The sequence below is a fragment of the Sceloporus occidentalis genome, unplaced genomic scaffold, assembly GCF_023333645.1.
Source record: "Sceloporus occidentalis isolate IW3139 unplaced genomic scaffold, rSceOcc1.0.p SCAF_16, whole genome shotgun sequence".
NCBI classification, from domain to species: Eukaryota; Metazoa; Chordata; class Lepidosauria; order Squamata; family Phrynosomatidae; genus Sceloporus; species Sceloporus occidentalis.
In genome coordinates this window covers 14571885-14595425 of record NW_028316996.1, presented here as the reverse complement: position 1 = coordinate 14595425, position 23541 = coordinate 14571885, and the positions used below count along the sequence as shown (strand labels likewise).

At 40.4% G+C, this 23541-nt stretch overlaps 1 protein-coding gene across 1 annotated transcript in view; it reads left to right on the top strand.

The window, feature by feature from the left end:
• Nucleotides 1-23541, top strand: part of LOC149303059 (DNA repair protein XRCC4-like) — a 62369-nt gene that overhangs the window by 28216 nt on the left and 10612 nt on the right. The window contains exons 3-5 of the mRNA XM_089481818.1: nucleotides 5389-5555; nucleotides 7005-7148; nucleotides 8460-8560. Of these exons, the coding sequence (XP_089337944.1) occupies nucleotides 5389-5555; nucleotides 7005-7148; nucleotides 8460-8560 (412 nt within the window). The remainder of the gene's footprint in view (nucleotides 1-5388; nucleotides 5556-7004; nucleotides 7149-8459; nucleotides 8561-23541) is intronic.

Below are 23541 nucleotides of genomic sequence, written 5' to 3'. Positions count from 1 at the left end.
ACGATCGGGTAAAGCTTCTTCCTGGACAAGAAGACGCTACGGCAAAGCAAAGGTTAAAAGAGAGGAACCCTTCCCCCTTACCCATAAAGCCAGGCTTACCCTGAACGAGCCAGTTTTCTTCTTGTCCCGTTCAGGGACGGACGCTTCTACGGCAGGGGATGTTTCCCCGAAGAATCTTCAATCTGGTGAGGCGCACGGGTTGCTGCCTGGGGGTCTTCATCCTCCGATTGCTCCCCGGGTGGTGAGCAGAGCGAGGTCCCCTCCGTAGCGTTTGAGTTACGGAGGGGTTTGGACGGACCAGCTTTATTCTCCGGCTGTGCGCAGTAAGTGGAACGCATGCCCGGGTGGCGTTGTATTCCACTGAAGATCCGATCGTGCTACTGCGCATGCGCATATCGGATCTTCTGGAGGGCGCCAAATTCAAACCTTTAAAAGGTTTGAAATCATCCTGTCTGTCTGCAGGGGCATTGTTCAGCACAGGATACCGTGTCACCAGCCCCCCCACACAGTTCAGAGGATTTGGAGGTAAGATTTTTTATCTTTTCCTTCATTTTTTCTCTGCCTCCAAAAGATTATTTTGTTTATATATATTTATATAAAAAAAATACTCACTATTTGTTATCTTTTGCCAGATGTCTAGTCCGGTTTCTCCAGGCGATAAAGACAAGAAACCTGCTCCCACTCCGAGGAAGGCCACTTTTAAGTCAAAGCATGCAGCTTGCTCTGAGTGTGCTACCACTCTTCCTGACGGATGCAGGAAAAAGATGTGTAATGCCTGCGTGGCAGAGCAACTTTCTAAAGAAAAGCAGAAAGACTTGCAATCCTTCCTGGGATGGTTCCAGGAAAACCTAGCGCAGACCTTTGAGGTTTTTCAGGTTTCTGCAGCTCAAGCCCAGTCAAAGGTTTCGAGTAGGTCCTCCCACAAACGCAAAAGATCTCGGTCATCTTCCAGATCAGAGCTATCATCTGGTGAAATCTCTCAGTCCTCAAGCTCTACAACTTCGTTCAGTTCAGAGGAGGAGGCCGTTTTTCCTCCCCAAGAACTTCGGAAATTCACCAAAGAGGTGACTCGTATTGTATCGGACGAAGAGGTTAACAAAATTAAGGGCTTTCCTGTTCTTCCCAAGCTGAAGCTACTTATGGAAAGAGAATGGAAATACCCGGGGAAGAGGGTTTTTCTCTCCAAGCATTTTAAACACCTTTTCAAGCTCCAGAGTGATGAGCGTTGGGATGAGCCCCCTAAGGTGGATGTCCAAATAGCTCAATTGTCGAAAAAGACAACCATCCCCATTGGAGGAGTCTCCGGCCTTAAAGACTCGATGGATAGGAGGATTGAAGCTTCCTGCAGGCGTATATTCCAAGCATCAGGTGCCCAATCCAAAGCTGCTGTAGTCAGTGCAGCGGTCTCCAGGGCTCAAAGCTATTGGTTACAGGCCTTGGAAGAGTGCTTACCGGATGATCAAGACTCCGAAATTTCTCAACTACTTAAGAATTTGAGATTGTCCAATAGTCTTCTTACGGATTCTTCTCAGCAGATGGTGAAGACTTCAGCTCGCAATATGGGCTTATCCTCTGTGGCCCGCAGAGCTTTATGGTTACGATCCTGGTCGGCGGATACGGCCTCTAAGGCATCACTCTGTGATTTACCCTTTGGAAGGAATAAATTGTTCGGAGCTCTGTTGGACGACTTAATTAACCAAATGTCTGACACTAAGAGGGCTCTTCCTCAGGATAAATGTTCCAGATGGAATAGAAGGTATCCATTTAAAACCTCCAGGCTCTTTCAGGCATCTTCCAGAGCGCAGAATTTTCGGAGTTCCTTTGGAGACCGAAAGTTCCAGGATCATCCTAAGAAACAAGAAAAGAGAAAATTCTGACAACGTAGGGCGAAGGCTGCGGCGGTTCACTCATGTTTGGGAACAGACTACGCGCAGCAAGTGGATTCGGGATCTCATTTCAGAGGGATACAAGATCAGGTTTTCGTCACTTCCCAGAAGTCAGTTCCTGATTTCCTCATACCCATCCCAATTAAAAAATGTGGCACTTCATTCGGCTTGCCTGTCTCTCCTTTCAAAAGGAGTCATAGAGAGGGTTCAGGCTTCACTACACTTCCAAGGAGTGTATTCCAGACTCTTCCTAGTCCCAAAACCGGACGGATCCTTTCGCTCCGTTTTGGATCTAAAGAAAGTGAACAGCTGCATACCGTATCGCCACTTCCGGATGGAGAATTTATCTTCGGTCGCCCAGTTGCTTCAGCAAGGAGACGTCATGGCAACCTTGGACCTGAAGGACGCATACCTTCACGTCCCAATTGCTCAGTCTTCCAGAAGATTTCTGAGATTTGCAATCCGAATTCGTGGAGTCGTTCATCATTTCCAATTCAAGGCACTCCCGTTCGGTCTATCCTCAGCCCCAAGAATCTTCACAAAGATTTTGTGTCCATTGACTGCATCACTGCGGGAAAAGGGGATTTACATAGTTCCCTACCTCGACGACTGGCTCATCAAGGCCGAGTCTCCAAGGAAACTCCGGGCAGACCTTGCCACCACAATGCAGTTTCTGGAAAATCATGGCTGGATTATCAACCTCAAGAAGTCCAACCTCATCCCTTCCACCAGGATCCAGTTCCTTGGCTTAGGAGTAGATTCAATATCTCAACAATTTTTTCTTCCGTCATCAAAAATCAAGAAGATCAAAAAGTAGATCAGGTCCCTTCAGTTACACCCAACTTGTACTATCAGGAAAGCCATGAGCATCCTTGGTCTCCTTACGGCATCCATCCCGGCGGTCAAGTGGGCAAGAGCCCAACTGCGGCCCCTTCAATGGGATATTTTATGAAATTGGTCAAGACCAGAGGAAGACCTGGATCTAGATGTTACGATTGCAAGTCAAGTCTTATCCCACCTTACCTGGTGGAGGACGCCTTTGAATCTTTCCAGAGGCCTTTCTTTTCGTTCCCCCAAATGGGTGATACTTACCACTGATGCTTCCGGCATCGGATGGGGCGCCCATTTAAATTGTCTCTTCCGACAAGGCGTATGGTCTCCAGCAGATTTGCGTAATTCGTCCAATTTTCGGGAATTAAAAGCGGTTCTTCTTGCCCTCGTAGCCTTCAGAACCCTGTTGGAAGGTCGTGCAGTGAGGATACAGTCGGACAACGCCACGACGGTTGCATACATAAACAGGCAAGGGGGTACTCGGGTAAGGAGCCTTCAGGTTCTGTGCTCTGTTCTGATGAGTTGGGCCCGGCAGCATCTGGCAGACATATCAGCTACACATAAGAGGATGCGACAATACCATTGCGGACGATCTCAGCCGGCTAAGATGGTCACAAGCAGAGTGGTCTTTAACCAAGGGGACCTTCGCCTCCCTGGTGTCAAGATTTGGCCTCCCGGAGATAGATCTGATGGCGTCCAGAAGCAACAGGAAAGTTTCAGTTTTCACCTCTCTCAACATACGAGATTCTCCAGATTCCCTGAACGGTCTGTCCATGAAGTGGGATTTCCGTCTGGCTTATGTTTTTCCTCCAGTCGCATTGATTCCCCGCGTCCTCCAGAAGATCCGTTCAGACAGAGCGCGGGTCCTAGCCGTCATCCCATATTGGCCAAACCGCAGCTGGTTCTCCCTCCTTAAACAACTAAGTCTATAGTGTTGGGAACTGCCTCTCTCAGATCGCTTGCTGGACGATGGGGCTCTGCATCTTGATCAGCTCCAGATGTTCAAGTTGACGGCCTGGCTACTGCAAGGATGATTCTGCGGGGTCAAGGTGTTGAGGATGATTTATCTGACTTGCTGTTAAAATCAGTTAGAGGCTCTACTTCAAAGATTTATTTACGGACCTGGAAGAAGTTCCTTCTCTGGTATGCCTCAAGGGACTTTTCGGTTTCTCCTCCTACAGTCAACTCCATTTTGCTGTTTTTGAAGGATGGATTTTCTGCGGGCCTCAGTGTCTCTACCCTTAAAGGTCAGGTTTCGGTTTTTTTGGAAGACCTAGCTTCGCATTTGCTGGCCAGACGATTTTTTAAGGCACTCACCATTCAACGTCCGCCAATGAGGGCTCACTTTCCAGCTTGGGATCTTACGGTGGTTCTTCACGCTCTCTGCTCGCCTCCGTTTGAACCCTAGGAGGAAGTTCTATTGAAGATCTTATTGTTTAAGACGTTTTTTTGGTGGCCATTACGTCTGCCATACGTGTGGGAGAAATCCAAGCCCTTTCTTCATCTGAGAAGTTTACCATCTTCCATCAGGATAAAGTTGTTCTCCACCTTCAGCCTTCCTTTCTGCCGAAGGTTTTATCCAAATCTGCTATGAATCAACCTCTGGTTCTTCCATCATTTTTTCCATTTCCCTCCTCTCCGGAAGAAGTCAAATGGCACATGTTAGTTGTCAAGAGAGCCCTTGAGTTATATATTTCTAGGACTGCCTCTATCCGTTCCACTGACCAATTGTTCATTTCTTGGTCTGGTCGTTCGGCTTCCCTAGCAAGATGGATCACAGGAACTATTCGTATGGGCTATCAAGTCTCTGACGTTCCTCTTTTGTCTCCTGTCACGGCCCACTCCACCAGGGCTGTATCTGCTTCATGGGCCTAGAAGGCTTCTGCTTCACCGGAAGATATTTGCAAAGTGGTCATCATTCAATACCTTTGTTCGTCACTACCGGCTAGACGTCTTCTCATCCTCTGCAGCGGATTTCGGGCGTAAGGTGCTCCAGGCGGTTGTTACCTAGGAGTTGGTTGCCCTCCCATTCTTTAGGGATCTTGGTACATCCTGATCGTACTGCCAATGTATGGCAGGAAAAATTGACATTTTTTACTCACCGTAAATTCCTTTTTCCTTAATACAGTGGCAGTATGGATTTCCCTCCCTGAATAAATTATTTTTGCATTCAGTTTTGGTGTTCTTGTTTTTTACTGACTCGTTCAGGGTAAGCCTGGCTTTATGGGTAAGGGGGAGGGTGCCTCTCTTTTAACCTTTGCTTTGCCGTAGCATCTTCTTGTCCAGGAAGAGGCTTTACCTGATCGTACTGCCACTGTATTAAAGAAAAAGGAATTTACGGTGAGTAAAAAATTTCCATTTTCTGATCGTTCCTGCTGCTATGGTTTAGTAGATTAGATGTCTACTATAATTCCCCCAGAGCGGTTCCTGAGGGAGACCGAGAAGGCACGCACTGCAGGCTGTAACTCTATGATTTGTATGGTGGTTTTAGCCAGCTAGCAAGACTTCCAGCTCTTTATTAGACCTGTACATATGTTCATTTATTAAATAATGAGAAATATTTAAAAAAAAAAAAAAACACCCTCCTATCCTCACGTCGTCATTTGTTTTTGGCTAATATTGTAGATTAATATGTTGAATTGTAGTCTTCATCTTTTTATCCTTCTTTTAGTATAAACTCGGATCACTTAAACTTGCCAAATCCCAGAACCCTGCCGACATCATCAGAGACTTGATCAACTTTTTGCTAAATTGTACAATGGAGTTATACAACCAAAATGATCACCTGCAGAAGGAAAATGAAAGACTTCAGAGTGATTGGAAAGATATGCACGAACAGTAAGAATCTTGTAGATATACTGTATATGGTCAATAGAGCAATACTAATTTAATGCAATTTGTTTTTAGCATCATTATAAATTCAGTGCTTACAAATAACAAAAATAGATTCTACGACAATAAAAAGGATTTAAAAAAAATATTACCATGCTTTCTTTTAGAAAGAACACACAACTGTGCTTATCTTGTGCATCCTTGTCTCTTTTTTACTTAACAAACAGTTTCTGTGTCTTTTAAAAGGACACCACATTTATTATGTAATTATTCCCTTACCCAGTGCATCATCAGTAACATTTCTTAAAGCAGAGTTGCTCGAATTTGGTGTCATTGGACCCAAGTGTATAAATTCACAAATATTCATCAGTTAGACATTATTCCACTTTCTTTGACCACCCCATTAGTTACCTTAATTAGCCATGCAAATAATATTCCCAGGGGTCGTTCTTTTTTTCAGCCATAGACTCACGTAGAATCCAGATGTGGCCTTTGACCTTGGACTTTGAGCGCTTCAAGACATGAGTAGCCCCAAGAAAGCCCTCAGCATAGTATTCACAAAGAGATTACTGTATAATTTGTTATATTTGTATAGAAACAATGGAATGTTGCGAGCAGAGGTTAAAATTGTTATGGTATCCCTTTAAGGACATGTCACAAATATGTGCTGATTTTTTTTTTGTTTGGGGGCGGTAATTTTTTAGTATTCCTGGCCTTTAAAGATCTGATAACAGAACTTTAGTTACGCCGCACGTCATGTACTTCACTTCTACAGTATCTTCTAAGTATTATATGCACAAACATTAATCCTAGTAGAAGGGTATCTAGGAACTTCTTTGGAGTTCTACTACTACTTTTACTTAGACACAAACAAAACACCTGCTGATTATTTAAGAAAATATTGAAAAGTCACAAAAATTCCAATTTTGCCAGATGAAAAGTCAAAATTAAACACTGGATTTGAAGTTGAGGGTAACCACAGCACTAAACAATATATTTATTGTGTAAGTGGATATGGCCAGAGCCAATAACTATCAACAGCTTTAACACAGGAAGTGATTTAGATTTTTTTTTAATGGTTTCCTTGATGGAAACATTCACCATTTGCAAAATTAGAAAGCAAACCTATTGTACAAAATAGTTCTCAGAGCTTGCTACAAGTTACATACTTCACATAATACGGCTTGCGTATCCTTCAAATCTATTAAATATGTTGCTTGTTACACAGCATTTTGTGATTTCAATAAGTTATATATTGTGTTTTCTGGAATATAAGATTAGAATTTTTAGGGAAAGTGTGTGAAAATTGCACGTGTCTTGTATTTGAAAATCAAATGTATACATTTTTTCCCCTTTTTTTTATTTTTTAATATCGTTGGGTTTTGTCATCAGATTCATGAAGATGGTATATAGTAACCCCTAAACACAAGTTTTTTTGTTTTTGTTTTCTTTAAGACTCCAAAAATGTGTGAATTCCAAAGAAGAACTAGAACAAGACCTTTATACGAAATTTACTTATGTGCTTAATGAGAAAAAGGGAAAGATAAGGAGCCTAAAGGAAAAGCTAGATCTAGCACAACAAAGAGTACAACAAACATGGTATGTGCCGACTATAAATATGCTTGGTTTATGTGATGTGTTGTATTGTCCTCCTGCTGTTGGGCTCTAACTCGGACGTATGCCTGAAATGAAAGCTGCTGGCTGACTCTACATGTTGGCCACTGCTGCGCAGACAAAGTTTCAGGATCCCTTTGGGGTAACAAAGTATTTTGTGTACTGTATGTCTCATCTTATGGTTTGAGCAGAGTTGTCCTGGGAAGTTATAGGAGAGAAATTTACGATTATCAGGATTATTGTCTTGTTTTGTCCACATTTTTATTTATTATTTGTACCACTCTTGTTGTTGCCCTCTACACTAGTATATTTGTGTCCCTTTATTTCTCTCGCTGCTATCTCTCAGACTAACTTTCTGTCTTGTACTTCACCACCACCACCACCACCACCAAATTATCTGCTCATTTGTCAGTAGAAGTCCATTTCTCTTTGTTTCTATCTATTACTTTCATGAGTAATTCAGCACTTTCTACTTCAGCAATGAATGACCCCATGGTGTTGGCTCACCAGAATTTTAGATGATTTTCAGGTGAAGCAGCACCTTCAACCCAGCTAAATCAGCTCAATGTTTGCACAGCTGAAAGAACCCAGCATTCGCTGTTATACCTTGGGCAGAGATATTGAGTGATGGTATTAAGGGTGTAAAAGAAAACATAAAGAAGATATAAGCTTGCTTAAGCAGAACCCATTTCACTTTTATTTGTTTTTGTGGGTCTAAATTGTTATGTAATGCACTACTTGCCATTGTACAGCGCCGCCGAGTATGATGGCACGATATAAATCAATGAATAATAATCATCAGTCATGATAAATGAACAACACCTAATGTGAAGTGCCCTTGAATTCTCATGCCAGCCAAGCAGCTCACGTGCTGGCTATTAAATATACTCAAAACACAGGTACGCCCAAAAACATGGGCATAATAAGATGGCTGCAAACAGGCCAGGATTTCTGGATGTCCCTATTTCAGCGCAGGTTGACAGGTCTGTCAAACTTAATGCAACTGGTTAGGTTACTTTTATTCAAGGAGGGACATTCAGAACTCTGCCACAATTTTAGATCAAGTTGTTTACTGAAGTGCCTTCATATAAGATCAAAGTTTAGCAAGGCAAAAAAAAAATGCAATGTGAAAATGTTTTCAATACACTTGTTATTTTTTAAATGTTTACATTTATCTGAAAATTGTTCTATGATAAAAGCTAAATGAAACAATAAAATATAGACCGCTTTATGTTTTGATAGAATCTTAATGCCTTTGTCCTGTGTGATGTATCTCATTAATTCTCTCCGACATAGTGACAATTCTGCTTTCGATACGGTTCCTGTTAGTCAAATAAAGGATGATGACTATGGAGGGACAACGGAGGAAGAAACTGAAAGTCAGGAAGCCACTACTGGTAAGAAAACTGTGCTTTGGGAAAGGTAATAAAATGGCCAGATCAGATTATGTTCCATAACATATAAAAACCCTGTAATATTTCATTTCGGCCTACAGTAACCCCTTTGTTCTTTTGTATTTGTCCATTAATCGAAATTGTGCAAAATGTTACTATTGTCTTACATGCTGTGCCTCAAAGGAATAGTAGGAAGCATTCTCATATATTTACCACTCTGACTAGTTTCTACTCCTTTGATTTCAATGTATTATGTAAAGAGGGTTAAAATCACACAAGGCTTAGATGGCAGTGGTACATAGCCACTTCTCTGCTTGGAATAAAAAAAACACTCCAGCCATATTTTCATGTTAAATACATATTAAAGTCCACTTTGCAAACACTACACTGCATTTTACATATATGTGTGTGTATGTGTGTGTGTGTATGTAAGTATATATCTCATGTAATGGTATTTCTCTTGCTTCCTCAAGTATTAAGCCAGTATCACAACCTCATGCTGACGAGTCCCATGAAGGACAAAACAGCTGTCCATGATCTGGCTACTGCACCTCTTCCAGAGTTTTGTCTAAAGGCTGTCCTGTACAGCGGACAATTACTTTCAACGGATCCATGTATAAAGTGGATACAGAGGCAAAGGTGATTATTGTTGACCTTATTTGCATGCGCCTACCCAGAATCCCTTGTGGTTGTGGCAGCACCATGAGATTTCTGAGGGACAACAAGCCTTCGTATTCCGCGAATATTCGCCTCGTCCTGTCATTCTTCGTGTTCGGGTTTTCTTCGTTTTCCCCGGTTAAGGGGTTAATACGGGGTTAAAGCCGCTCTGGCGCCAGGAGGTTAAATGTCCGTATGAGCAACTCTATTGGTCATCAGCAGTTGGGTGATGGCAGACGAGCCCCCTGCTGGCGACCAATAGGGTCGCTCGTACAGACTGTTAAACTCCTGGTGCCGTAAATGTTCGGCAGATCCCGCTGGTCTCCCTGTTCTATCATTTATTAACTGATAAAACAGGGAGACCAGTGGGATCTGCAGGGTAAGTTGCAGCATTGGGATTTTAAAAGTCTGTACGAGCGACTCTGTTGGTCGCTCGTACAGACTTTTAGGCTCCTGGTGCTGTAACTTACCCGGCACATCCCACTGGTCTCCCTGTTTTATCAGTTAAATGTCCGTACGAGCGACCAATAAAGTCGTTCGTACGGACATTTAACTGATAGAACAGGGAGACCAGTGGGATGTGCCGGGTAAGTTGCAGCATTGGGGTTTTAAAAGTCTGCACGAGCCACTCTGTTGGTCGCTCGTGCATACTTTTAAAACCCCAATGCTGCAACTTACCCGGCACATCCCACTGGTCTCCCTCCCTGTTCAATTAATTAAATGTCCGTACGAGCTAACAATAAAGTCGCTCGTATGGACATGTAACTAATGGAACAGGGAGGGAGACCAGTGGCATCTGCAGGGTAAGTTGCAGCATTGGGGTTTTAAAACCCCAATGCTGCAACTTACCCTGCCGATGCCACTGGTCTCCCTCCCTGTTCAATTAGTTAGTCTGTGCCGGGTTAAATGTCCGTACAAGCGACCAATAAAGTCGCTCGTACGGACATTTAACTAATTGAACGGGAAGGGAGACCAGTGGCATCTGCAGGGTAAGTTGCAGCATTGGGGTTTTAAAACCCCAATGCTGCAATTTACCCTGCAGATGCCACTGGTCTCCCTCCCTGTTCAATTAGTTAAAGACCAGTGGCATCTGCAGGGCAAGTTGCAGCATTGGGGTTTTAAAACCTCAATGCTGCAACTTACCCTGCCGATGCCACTGGTCTCTCTCCCTGTTCAATTAGTTAAATGTTAAAGGGTTAAGGGGCCGTGCAAGTGAGCCTATTGGTCGCTTGCACGGCCCTTTAACCTATGGATTTCCGCTCCCGTTAATCCCTTCGATGCTGTGTTAGATAACGCAGCATCGAAGGGGTTAATGGGAGCGGAAATCTATAGGTTCGCTGTCAGGGGTTACAAAGACTGTGCGAGTGAGCCTATTGGTCACCTGCAGGGTCTTCCTCTGGCATCAACCAATTGGTTGATGCCAGAGGAGGTCCCTGTAGGCGACCAATAAGCTCATTCGCACTGCCCTGTAACCCGTGACGGCGAACCTGCGGATTTCCACTTCCAGGAACTGCCGCGAAGACAAGGTAAGTTAGAAGAGGGGGGGTGGAATGGTAGACGAAGACAATCACGAAGATCTTCAAGGTGTGTGTCTTCGTCTTCGCCTACGTTTTACCGCCGCCGTCTTCTCTTCGGCGTGTCTTCGGAACGAACACGAAAACGCACTCTTCGTGTTCGTTTCCATGTTCGCCCAAAGACGAATGCACAAGTCTAATATATATATATATATATATATATATATATATATATATATATATATATATATATATATATATATATATATAGTAAAAATAGGTGCCCAAACACCTCATGCCCTAATCCAAAATTCAAGATTAAAAAAAATGTAGTATTGCATGTGGGGGATTATTCTACAAAAGGTATGCTAAAATGGCATAAAGCTCTGGTCACAGGGGAGTGGGGTTAATATGCAAAATATAGCTTTGTTTTGACTAGGCTTACTTTAAGACCTCAGATGCTGAGCTTTTAGGAACAGCGCAACCTCTTTTCATCGGTTTTCATACATGTTATAGGAAGGTTGGTAATTTATATGTTGTATTTTTAACTAGTTTGGGCTTTCTCAAATATTTATCAGATGTTTCATATTGATGTCGAATTACTGGAATCATACCAACAGGTGAACAAAGTAATAAACACCAGGTAGTGAATAAGTGAAAATAAAATAAAATAGAGTTACTTCCGCGGTACTGCAGCAACCCAGACAACACTCCTCTCAGTGTTCAAAAAAACCCCACAGCCAAAAAACTTTTCACTGAAGCTGAATTTTCTCCTGAGGAAGCCGTAAGGCGAAACGCGTTGAGAAGTACCCGAAAATCATTCCACTTAAGCAGTGTTGCTTTATGGATAATCTCCGGATTTTTACCAATTGAAGTGCCTGGCAAAATCCACTATCCTGTAAGTGTATTCCACATTACCTATACCACAACAGGAGGATTCTGCACCATTGGTTTTGTTTCTCTTTTATATTTATTTTAGAAATAGAAGAAATAAAGAATATTTTATTTGGAAGAGCCTGTATATCATCAGTATTTTGTGAGTGCATTCACTACACATTCACTCTTCATTATTATTTGTTTGAGATATTGCACTATTATTTTTTACTTTCTTCCCTACATGTACATGCGCCCCTATACCTGTGTCTTTTACTGGAATCATATCCAGCTCTTCTCCTCTCAGCTTTGAGAAATAATAAAAAAAAAAGCGGAAGTTGGCAGGTAGATTTGTAGGAGAGTTGTTCAAATCATCATTTACCAAACAGGTTTTTTTTTTTTTTATTGAAATATTTTCCATGCTAGTAACCTCCACTGGCATCTGCTAGTATCTTCTAAAACTAACAAAAAAATAAAAGAAGAAAACCACTATGAACAATGACAATCTTTATAACCAGCTAAAGGTCTCGTATTATATTTATCGGTCCAATAAAGTAACAAAATATTTAATATATGACTCGGATGTCCAGTTTTAATCCTAAAGAAATGCGTCTTCCCCGTCCCATACTCTGATATACTTTATTACCCCAAGCATTTTGAAGAGCCAAATCCAAAGGTCTCCTCCTGCAAGAAGACCATGTTTGTATTTGTATAATGCATATTGGTCGTATAATTGATTAAACAATGCATTTCACAAGTTAAGCAGGGGTCGCCATTTGAAAAATCTGTGAGTTACTGCCTGATAATTATGTGATAGTGAGGACCTGACAGCACAATATGTACATATCTGCTTCCGGTACTGTTGGAGAACGAACAGCAGGCAGAATGTGTGCAGGAAGAATGAGCATCAGCAGAAAAGTAAGGGGAGGAGGGTTATCATAACCTTTTGATGCAAACCTTACATGTAATAAAAGGTTTCCTTAATAATTTTCTTATTAGCAAAAAAAATATTTCAAATTACTAACATACAACTAAACAACAATAGGAAAAAACAGCAAAGATCACTGCAGAAACTGTGATCAGATCATGCGTTATCATGTCAGGAAAAATATATATAATCTTGTAGCCTTAAAATAACCCACTCTACTCCCCCCCAATAAAAAAAATAGCAAATCACAATGACCACAGTGATTAAGTGGCATGGAACATCACTGTTGGATATCTCGAAGCCTCAAAATTAAAGACACAACATTCCATGCAGTCATCATAGAGTTAGCGTCATCAAAAATCTTGAACACATGAAACATCGCTGTTGATTTGAAGCACTGTGTTTTACTCGTTCCAAATTGTGCTTATGTAGAAGAAACTAAAGCAAGATAACTATCGGCATAAGCTCACGTGAGAATATGATCATGAATGCCATACACATATTTTTGATGACCTTTATTGCAAATGGTAGTAACATGAAAGGATATGAGGTCATCACTGTGCAATGTCAGGACCATCACTTAGCAGGAAAAGCAGAGCGATAAGTCATCTTATAACTATGATTTCTGGAAAGCAATACAAAAATAACTTTACACCTGTTTCCTTTCAAGTAGATAATTACTGTAATAAATCCACATTGAATGAATTTTTAACATGCCTTAAAAATAGGTTTTAACTCTTTGGACTCTAGTCACCAACTCCAGAAAGTGGCAGCAAATGTTCTATAGAAGCGGAATGCCATGAAGTTATATTGGGTTACGGAGTAAAATAGCTGCTGATTCTGCTTTAACCCCTTGATGACAATTGCCGGTCCGGGCACGTCACGGAAATTCAAGTCGATAACGACAAATGACGCGCCAGGACCGGCACGTCATTAAACGGGTGCAGAAAGCGATCTATTTTTCGCTTTCTGCACCGAAACGGCGTTGCTGTAATGCCTCGACCTCGAGGGGGGGAAGGATGGCCACACATCTAATTTCCAATTAGAAAAATGCACATGTATCAAATGTGGCCTTTTAGTTCCCCCCAAAAATGACAAACCCATGCATGTGGGGTATCACTGTACTCAGGAGATGTTGCTGAACACAAAAATACTACTGCAAACTTTGAATAAATGCTGGTGGTAAAATGTGTGCATGCAAAGAGTTAAAATACCAGCATTTAAAATACCCTGGGGTGTCTAGTTTTCAAAAATATATGGTTTTGTTGGGCACACTGAAATGGCCCGGCTCAAAGATGTACCAAATAGGGCATGGGCAGTGGATCCCCAATTGCCCCCGAACAGCCAGGCAAAATCATTCATGTGGGGTATCACTGCGCTCAGGAGATGTTGCTGAACACATATTGGGGTGTTTTGTGATAGTGACATATACGAGAACTTTTTAATTCATACCTGAAGTAAAATGTGTGTGACAAAACAAATGCAAAAAAATGACTATCACAAAGTTTGACAAAGACTGGTGGTAGATATGGTGCATGGAAAGAGTTAAAATACTAGCATTTGAAATACCCTGGGGTGTCTAGTTTTCAAAAATATATAGCTTTATTGGGCACACTGAAATGGCCCGGCTCAAAGATGTACCAAATAGGGCATGGGCAGTGGATCCCCAAATGCCAAAGTTCAAAATTGAAAAATGTGCATGCCCCAAATGTGGCCCTTTTGCCCCCAAACAGCCAGGCAAAATCATTCATGTGAGGTATCGCTGTACTCAGGAGATGTTGCTTAACACATATTGGGGTGTTTTTTGATAGTGACATATACCAGAACCTGTTTATTCATACCTAAATTAAAATGTGTGTGAAAAAACAAATGCAAAAAATGACTACCATAAAGTTTGACAAAGGCTGATGGTAGAATAAGTGCTTGGAAAGGGTTAAAATACCAGCATTTGGAATACCCTGGGCTGTCTAGTTTTCAAAAATATATGACTTGATGGGGTAAATTGCATTGGCCGGCTTCAAAGATACCCGAAATGGCACATGGGGGGAAGAATTACCAGATTTGGAAAAAATGGCTTTGAAATAGCAAAATGCTACCTGTACTTATTGCTCCATAACGTGCAGAAAAAAGCAAAAAAACATAAAAACATTGGGTATTTTTAAACTCGGGACAAATAGTAGAATCTATTTATCAGGTTTTTGTATTACCTTTTATAGATGAGTAAAAGATTTTTCAACTAAAAGTTAGAAACAGTCATTTTTTTCTAAATTTTTCACCATATTTTATACTTTTTTTAATAGTAAATAATATGATACAATCAAAACAATGTCATCTAAAGAAATCCCTTCTTGTCCTGAAAAAAACAATATCTAATGTGTGTGGGTTCAGTAAACGGGAAAGAAGAAAATTACAGCTAAACACGAGCAGTGCAGAAATGTTAAAACGGCCATTGTCACGAAGGGTACAAAAAGTAAAATCAGCCTTTGTCACGAAGGGGTTAAAGAAGAACATTGAAATTTTAGAGGTATATAACCATTTGTTATGTTAATTTGCCGACTTCTTTCTTTGTCTCTGAGTCATGGATAGCCTGGGCATCCATGGCCCTTGGGCATCCATGCTTCCATTGTGTTACCAGTAATGGAAGCAGACTTGGCTTACTGCCTGTACATGGAGTATATATAAACAGTCACTTTCCTCATTGGGTGGTCCTCCTTTCCCGACCATCTAATATAATTACTAAATGTGAACTTGTAATATAATGTAAAGAAGATTGGTCCTCTGGAATAAATACCGTATTTGCTCGGTTATAAGAAGACCCTGATTATAAGACGACCCCCCAAATTTAGGAAAAAAAGAAAAAGCCTGAATATAAGATGACCCTATAGGAAAAAAGTTTTACCAGTAAATGTTAATTCATCTAAACTATTTTTTTTTAATAAAAGCTATGATTGAGAAAAATATTTTGGTTTTATTTCCTTCTATTTTCCAACCTGCCCCCCAGTTATGCACATCTGCCCCAGAAATGCCTTATACCCCCTATATGCCACTGTGCCCCATGATATGCCTTTTAACCCTCTAAGTGCCACTGTGCCCCATGATATGCCTTTTAACCCTATATGCCACTGTGCCCCATGATATGCCTTTTGACCCACTATGTGCCACTCTGCCTCCAGAAATGCCTTATACCCCTATATGCCACTCTGGCATTTAGAGGGTTAAACGGCATATTATGGGGAAGAGTGGGATATAGGGAGGTTTAAGGCATTAAGGAGGCAGAGTGGCATATAGAGGGTTAAAAAGGCATTTCTGGAGGCAGAGTGGCATTAAGGGTGTTAAAAGGCATTTCACAGAGCACTCTGCCTCCAGAAATGCCTTATGCCCCCCCTCCCTCCTCCAAACTTACCGGTGCTTCTGACTTCCCTGTGGTGTAGCCGGGGCAGCATGTAGATCCCACGCACTTACGCTGCAGCCGGAAGGAGGCGTGGCTAGCAGCGGGCGTTGTCTGCGTCCATCGTGCAGACCTTCCCCGGCTGTCAGAGATCAGGAGATCAGAGTTCTCTGATCTCTGACAGCCGGGGAAGGTCTGCACGATGGACGCAGACAACCCCCGCTGCTAGCCACACCTCCTTCTTGCTGCAGCGGAAGTTGTCTACGCGAATCACATAGACATCTACACGCTGCCCCAGCTACACACCGGTAAGTGGGGTGGGGGGGCGGGAGACAGGAGGATCCAGGTCCCCTGCAGCTGCTATTTGAGGTCTGACTATAAGACGACCCCGATTATAAGATGAGGGGTATTTTTCAGAGCATTTGCTCTGGAAAAAAACCTTGTCTTATAATCGGGCAAATACGGTATATAATATAAAATAATGTTATATACATGAACCCTTGTCAGAGCAATTCCTCCAGCACTGTATCCTAGGTCACTATGTTTCAGAGCTGTTTTAAGGCGCTGGTGGTGCTAGGCACTAATTTAAGTTGGCTAAAGGTTATCATCAAGGCCTTGGGTTTGACCCCACTGTCATAGGTCCTTCCACACCAACATGCTTATGTAAAATTCCGCTATAAAGTAACAACTTTTTCAATGTGTTATTGGGAATCGGGGAGATCGGGGAGAATGTCCTTTTCTTTTTGGCAGTCCACTGTACAACGTTAGCACAATATCCTCTGCTCCATCACTTTGGTAAACAATGTTTGGCAGTTGTGGCATTCATTTAGACATATCTCCAGCCTATCTGTGAAAGAAGCAGACTGGTTGTTTTTCATCACGCTCTGCCAGACAGTTTGTTTAAAACAAAACTTTTGGTCCAAATTACTATTGAAACACTCCATTCATTCTTTTTTTTTTCTCTTTGGCCATAAAGTGAACCTCACACAGATTGCATTAACTATAATAAGATTGATTGTAAGCTGTCTGCAGCATTTATTTGCCTGATTTCATCATTTTATAAGAGCAGAAATGAGTCAGTGTTCCCATTTCTGACAAGTTTTACAATGTGCAGTAAGGTGGGTTTTGGGAACCTCCCTAGAAATCATACTGTAATGTGTGAACTATTTCTTTGAGAAGAAGCTGTTTTCACTGCAGATATGCACTCTTAAATAGAGTACCCCTCATTATAATCATCATTTTTTATGTATATAGCATCAAAAGACTGACAGACAAACCAATATATTAGGTAAAGAGGGTTCGCCTTCCACCAAATGAACTTGTATTATTTACTTGAGATAACTAATTGAACTATGTTTGCCGTGGAAACATGAGCAAATAACTTGAGGTATTACATTTATTAAAAAAAGCAGCAAGAAGGAAATAAAACTGCGGAGTCGGAAAGTCTTAATCCAATGATCATAAACGTTATAATTTACATCCACATGGAGCAACACATACCACAGCAGTACAAGAACAATTGCTTGACGCGTTTCGCACTTGCATGCTTAGTCAAAAGTTAATATGTTTGTTGGCACACTGGAAAGAGGTAGAGTAAAGCTTTCAAAAATACTTAAGTCTCTCATAAAAACCGAGAAATATTCTTTGCATTCTACATGTATCTTTGTGTAAGCAGTGTGTATAAGTGAAGCACTGTACAATTCAATGGGTATTGTGTATAAAAAGGGATTGTACCGCATAGTTTGAGATGTGGTCTTAACCTGATAGCAACCATTGGAATGGTCCTCGTGACGGGGCAATTCCGCAGGTGGCTGTTGTAATAAGACTACTTTTCAAACGTTGCACCAAAAACATGTTTTATGTATAACCTCTTCTGCGAGGTCACTTAATGTACAGTAAATCATTAGGTGAAAAGTATTGATGGAAGTTTCATGAGAACTTAAATTTTAAATACAATTGAGAGGAATTAAAGGAATTGTTGCTCCTCAACAATTCAAAACCATTACTGGCAAGTGATTCATAGCCTTTTTTAAACAGGAGAGTTTCCAAGGAACATTTGAAAGAGAAACAGGGAAGCAGGGAGTTCCACAGACCAGAGGACATGGGAAGGAGATGACATGATTTAAAGTAGGGAGGGGGAAGAAGAAATATGAAGAGATATTGTGGTCACAGAGATAGTAGATAAAAAATGGAAAAACATTTGGGGAAAAAACTTTTAAAGCGCAAAAGTGCATGTGAACATAACGTTTTCATATCTCTAGGTCGTACAGCCATTCATTTTTTGGTTGTGTTCTAGGATTCCTAATAACCATTTAGCTTTATGGGCTTTTCTGCGCCTAAACATATGGGAAGGTACAGCAAAATACTTCTTCCTTTTCTAGATTTCTTATGTTCTCTAAAGTTATCATTACTTGTATTTATATGTTTATGAATAAGATTAGTTTTTCTACATCAGAGAATTTGGCATTTAAAATGATTTTCCTTAGATTAATAGCTGCCTTTATTGGAGATAATGTGATCAAACAGACAGTAACTGTGCCATAGAGTACACCTAAAGGTTCTCCTAAAAGAATTAAAGCATTGAAGAAAGCCCTAGCACAGAATTAATTGTGAATACGCTTATCAACAGCTGTGATCAGTTACGCGGTCACATAATTGTGCAGCAGCGTCCAAGAGAAATGCATGCTGATATCTTAATTGATTTTTGAAAAATGCTTTTTTGATGTGATTGTGTGAAGTGATTTATGGTAATGAAGTAAATTCTTAACTTTTCTTCACCACAGGAAGGGAACCCGAGCTTCACTAATCTATCACAATGAAATGCAAATACAATATTAGTACTAATGCAGAAGAAAAAATAAAGACTCTTAGTGTTTTTCTAGTGTCACTCGGTTTGGTGTTTTATGTGGGATGGTGTACCTGGTATATTAAGTATAATATAATTACGACATTAAGCTTAAGAGTGCTGTGTTCACTTTTAAAGTCACAAGGCTTGAAGGTATCTAAAGATATCGTGATAATATGTATTTGCACAAAAGCACAGAAGGACGTAATGGAGCTTCCTGGTGGATGTAACGAAGTAGTCACAGGGAACGTAGACATTCTGTATGCGGGAACGAAGAGTTATGTTTTGTTTCACCACTGCTTTGATTAGGTGTGTTTGTGGCCAAATTGACAGCACAGACCCTATAAATTCAAGTTACCTACTGTAGGTTTTCAGTGAGGCCTTGCTCTTGACTTCAGAGGTGCATTCATAGCACTTTCTAAAGAAAGTCCTGTTGAAACATGAAATATTCTTCTTTGAACTTTGACCATAGTATGGTAGTAGGACTGATAAAAGGTATGTTCTGTTTCTTGTTGTAAACCTTACATATCTACTGATGTGGAGGTAACCATCCAAGTCTTACCTGGGTGGCACTTCATGACTGGTAAGAGCTTTCTCCGTAGACCTCTGATGTGCCACTAGGGCATTTAGATTGAGGACTTCATTTGTATGTGACAGAAGTGAATTAATGTGGTGGATTATTCAGTAGATTTTGCTAATGTAACTTAACATACACACAAACCTTCCAACATTTCAACATTTCAAATAAAAAATAATGTCTTTTACTTGCACAATTTAATATATGAACACATTTTCTGTTGTTTATTACATTTTTTTTTGTTTAAAGCCTGCAGAACACTGATGGAATAATGCAGACCAAATATTATAAGCTCCTAGAAAAGAGAAACATCAGCGGAGGAAAGGGGCACAATGATATTACGGTCCAAAATGTGCATATATAAATCAGCTATACAGAAGGAACCTTAGCAGTGCTTTTGCAGGGTTTTTCTCAAAGTGGTACTTATAATAAACAAAAATAATAATGTGAGTTCTTTTTCTAGTATCTGTGTAACATTATCGGAATAATTACTATACTTGAATCTACATGGGGCATTAGGTGTGCATTTCCCCTTGCTATGTTGTTTCTATACAATACTTCTTTCCACAGCTGGACAGTACATATTTTCCATGCAACCTGTTGGCCTGTGGCGGGGAAAAAATGAAATTTCAATCTGCACATATGATGTCAAATATTATTTATATGGTAAGGATGGGAAACCCTTTAAGTGGTGAAAATACTTACCACCCGTTAGCTCCAGCGCTGGCTCAGCAAATAGTCTGAACATTCAGACAGACATGCGCATGCATGGCAAGCACTCAAATTGATTATAACGGGGGTGCTTTTCATGTCACTGATTGGCAACTTCAAGCAACCAATCAAGGGCAAGAAATGTCAGACCGTGGCTGAGAAGGACAACTGCTGCTGCAGCGCTGTAACTTTTTTTTTGGTTGGGTATATGTTTTTCCTTATTGTTTTCCTTATTTAGTGAAATAAAAAGCTATAAATATGTTACAAAATCATATAACAACATAAAAAATGAAGTCTTGGTTATGCCATGCCCTGAACCACATCTCAAAACAGAGGAGGTATGATACAGGGCACATACAGACTCAATTCCCTGTGCTACAGTTTCTTAAATGAACAAGAAACAAAAACATTTTAAATAAAGCTGTTAAAAAAGTGCATAAAAAAACAGATGTGGATGGCATAAAAAGCAAATAGACCTTTCTAGCTGCTTATATAGATATTAAACACCTGAATAGTAGATATCTTAAAATAAAGGACTGCATTTTAGAAAATAAAATACACAATTTAATCACTGGATTGAATTTTAGAATTATTTGGAAAAAATATATATTCATGTGGTTATATTTTTTTGGCTAAACCAACATCAAGGGGAGTACTTTAAAATTAAAATAGGAACTGCCTCACTGTTCTTGTAACTTTACCAACTTAGTACTTACATCATTTACGAACTTGGCTGCACAATGAAAACAAACAACTTACGCACTGTTCCCCAACAGCGTTCAAAAGATTAATTAAAACAGAGCACAGACATTTTCAAGAATATTTTAAATGTTCTTCTTCACAAAGGTAGACGTAATGTGCGTTTAACACAGTGCATGCCTAATGCGTTTTCTGTTTACAAATAGTGTTGGAACGTGCAGTGTTAATATGGCAGGACAATTGAGGGTTACATTTGTCCCTATTTATATGTGGACATTTGTTAGGCTTGAAAAAAGAGAACATTCATTAAGATTCATCTGTCTGGAGTTTTGGGGTGTGCCATTCAATCCTCTAATATGCACTGATTACATACTCCCCGATTAAAGAGTTAAACCGTACTGATCCACTTGATTTTGTGATTTACTGCAATATCATTTTTGCCATTTCTGGGTGCTGATCTATTGTTTTGTTTTTTTGCTACAGAATAATTGAGTGATTTTGGCAACATTGTGACGCAAAACAATGATTTAACCTCTTAATGACAAAGCCTGTAACGAATATTATGCTAGAACTTCCTTTACTACTCCCAATAACAGCAAAGAAAAAAAACTGTACAGCAACTGAATAGTTAAAATATTTTGACAGTTGAATCGTAGAATACGAAGATTTTTTTTCCACCCTAAAGACGAACATGAAGAGTTTGCTGGAACCCTAATCTAGTTCTGAACTCTGAGAGTCATGGAGAATGGCCGGAATGCATAGTTTATTCCTTGAGACCAATCTTGGCAAAAAATTGCTAGAGCTTCTGGATCTGGCCTCCAGCTGAAGAACCTCGGTAACTGGGAATTTAGGGTTGTCCACCTGGAGCGGGTATTTGAGAGGCCTGGTATCCATCCTTTCCTGGGGCTTTTCAAAACCTATTAGAAGAAAAACAAAAACGCTTTATTAAAAGAAGTGAATGTATTCACATATTTCCCTAACTTTTTTACAAAAGAATCTCCAATGTTACCCTGATTACCCTGGGCAGACGGACCGGGTTCTTTATTAGCTAACTCCACCAACTGAGAGTCAAGTTAGCATTTCCCAGCAGGCAAATGGACCTTTGTATCCAGCCTCTTACTATATCCACATCAACAGCAGATTTATTTGTTCTGCTAAATCTAATATTTTGGCTAGTGGCCCCAAAATATCCAGGAATCAATGACTTTCCTGGGATATTTTCCTGTCTTTGACAAATATTGAAGGATCTTTTATAGGGGTCTCACCCACTTTTATTTAAGGATGGTCTTGGGCATTCAGCCCACAACTTCTAGCCCCTCTTTCCATTGGCTTACAAATCCAATCTTCGGTATATTTAGACACGTGGGGTGCTGATTTCCATTCCAAATCAAACAGGGGTGTTCCCAGTTCATCCTGGACGTTATCATCCTCTGCTCTGGGATAGAACAAACAAAGGAATCCCACTTTGTTGTAGGTCTTTTGACCTTAATCAAATCTTCCTCTCATGAGGGTCCTGTGTTGTGATTTTGAAACATACTTGTCAATACAGCTCAATGGTGTGGAGCGAGCCTGAATTTCCCTGGTCCTGTGAGGCTTTAAATAATTTCAGCCTTTCATTTTATTTGATAGGGCCTGCAGGACCATCGCAATACCCGCAAACAAAGGAAATTGACAACATTGAAAAGCAAGGCCGCAACAGACCCATCACTCGCTGCGAGAAACCAGCACTCCGATATAACTATCTGATGGATTTATGGATGTTTGGGGGGCATTATATATGCTCTGTTGTAATATTATTGGTGCACTGAAGATTCTTCGACTATCAAAATATTTTAACTGTTCAGTTGCTGTATAGTTTTTTCTTTGCTGCTATTGAAAGTAGTAAAGCAGTAACATTATTGCATAATATTAAGTCTTCTGATAGGATTTATGTTCCTGATACTGAGAAAATACAGCGGGGAAGAGCTATGGGAAATGGATTACTAAGATGTATGCAACTGCTCTGTTGATTATCTGTTGAGTTTCTGTTACGTAACCTTTTATGTGCCCTCACTGATCGAGTGGCCATACCGATAAGAAGCTCAAGTCAAAGGAGAGTTTCTAATATATCTTGCCGCAGGGAAGCTCCAGATTGGAGTTTCAGTAGAAATTGGCAGGTCCGATTTGGTGAGTGAGGCAGGTTAGGCTGGCACTGTGATTTTAGTAAATATCTGGGCATCAACATGATCGATAATGACTTTTTTTGTCATCTTATGACCAACATGTCCCGTGAACAGATCCTTATGTATATTAAGTTCTGCCATGCAGTACTGCAATGATACCAACCCTATCAGCTCTTAAAAGAAATTGTTTTAAAGAATAAGATGGGAAGTTGTTGATGTAGATTGATGAACACATGCATATTAATTCCTGCGCACATACACATGCAGCCTTTTTTACATGGTGGGGGAGTATAGTAATTGATCTAGGAGCTTTTTTTTGTTCATATGTCATCTTGGTCATATGTTTCCCTTTGTACATCATCTGTGGCTTTTGGCCTTATTACTTAAACAGTAAAGCGTTTCCTTTGCCTTTTAGAGCTAAAATATTAATATCGGAGTTGAGTTAAGCAATTTAACAAGGGATCATATAATTAGATAAAGCTACTTCAAACAAGGCTAATCAGTTCTCTATGTCTGTGCCTTGTAAACGTGTGGTTTATATTATCCAGGAATTGGGTCGTGCTGTCCTCTGCAATAAACACACTTTATTGCTTAAATGTACTGTGTCGTTTTCAGTGTGAATTGTATAAT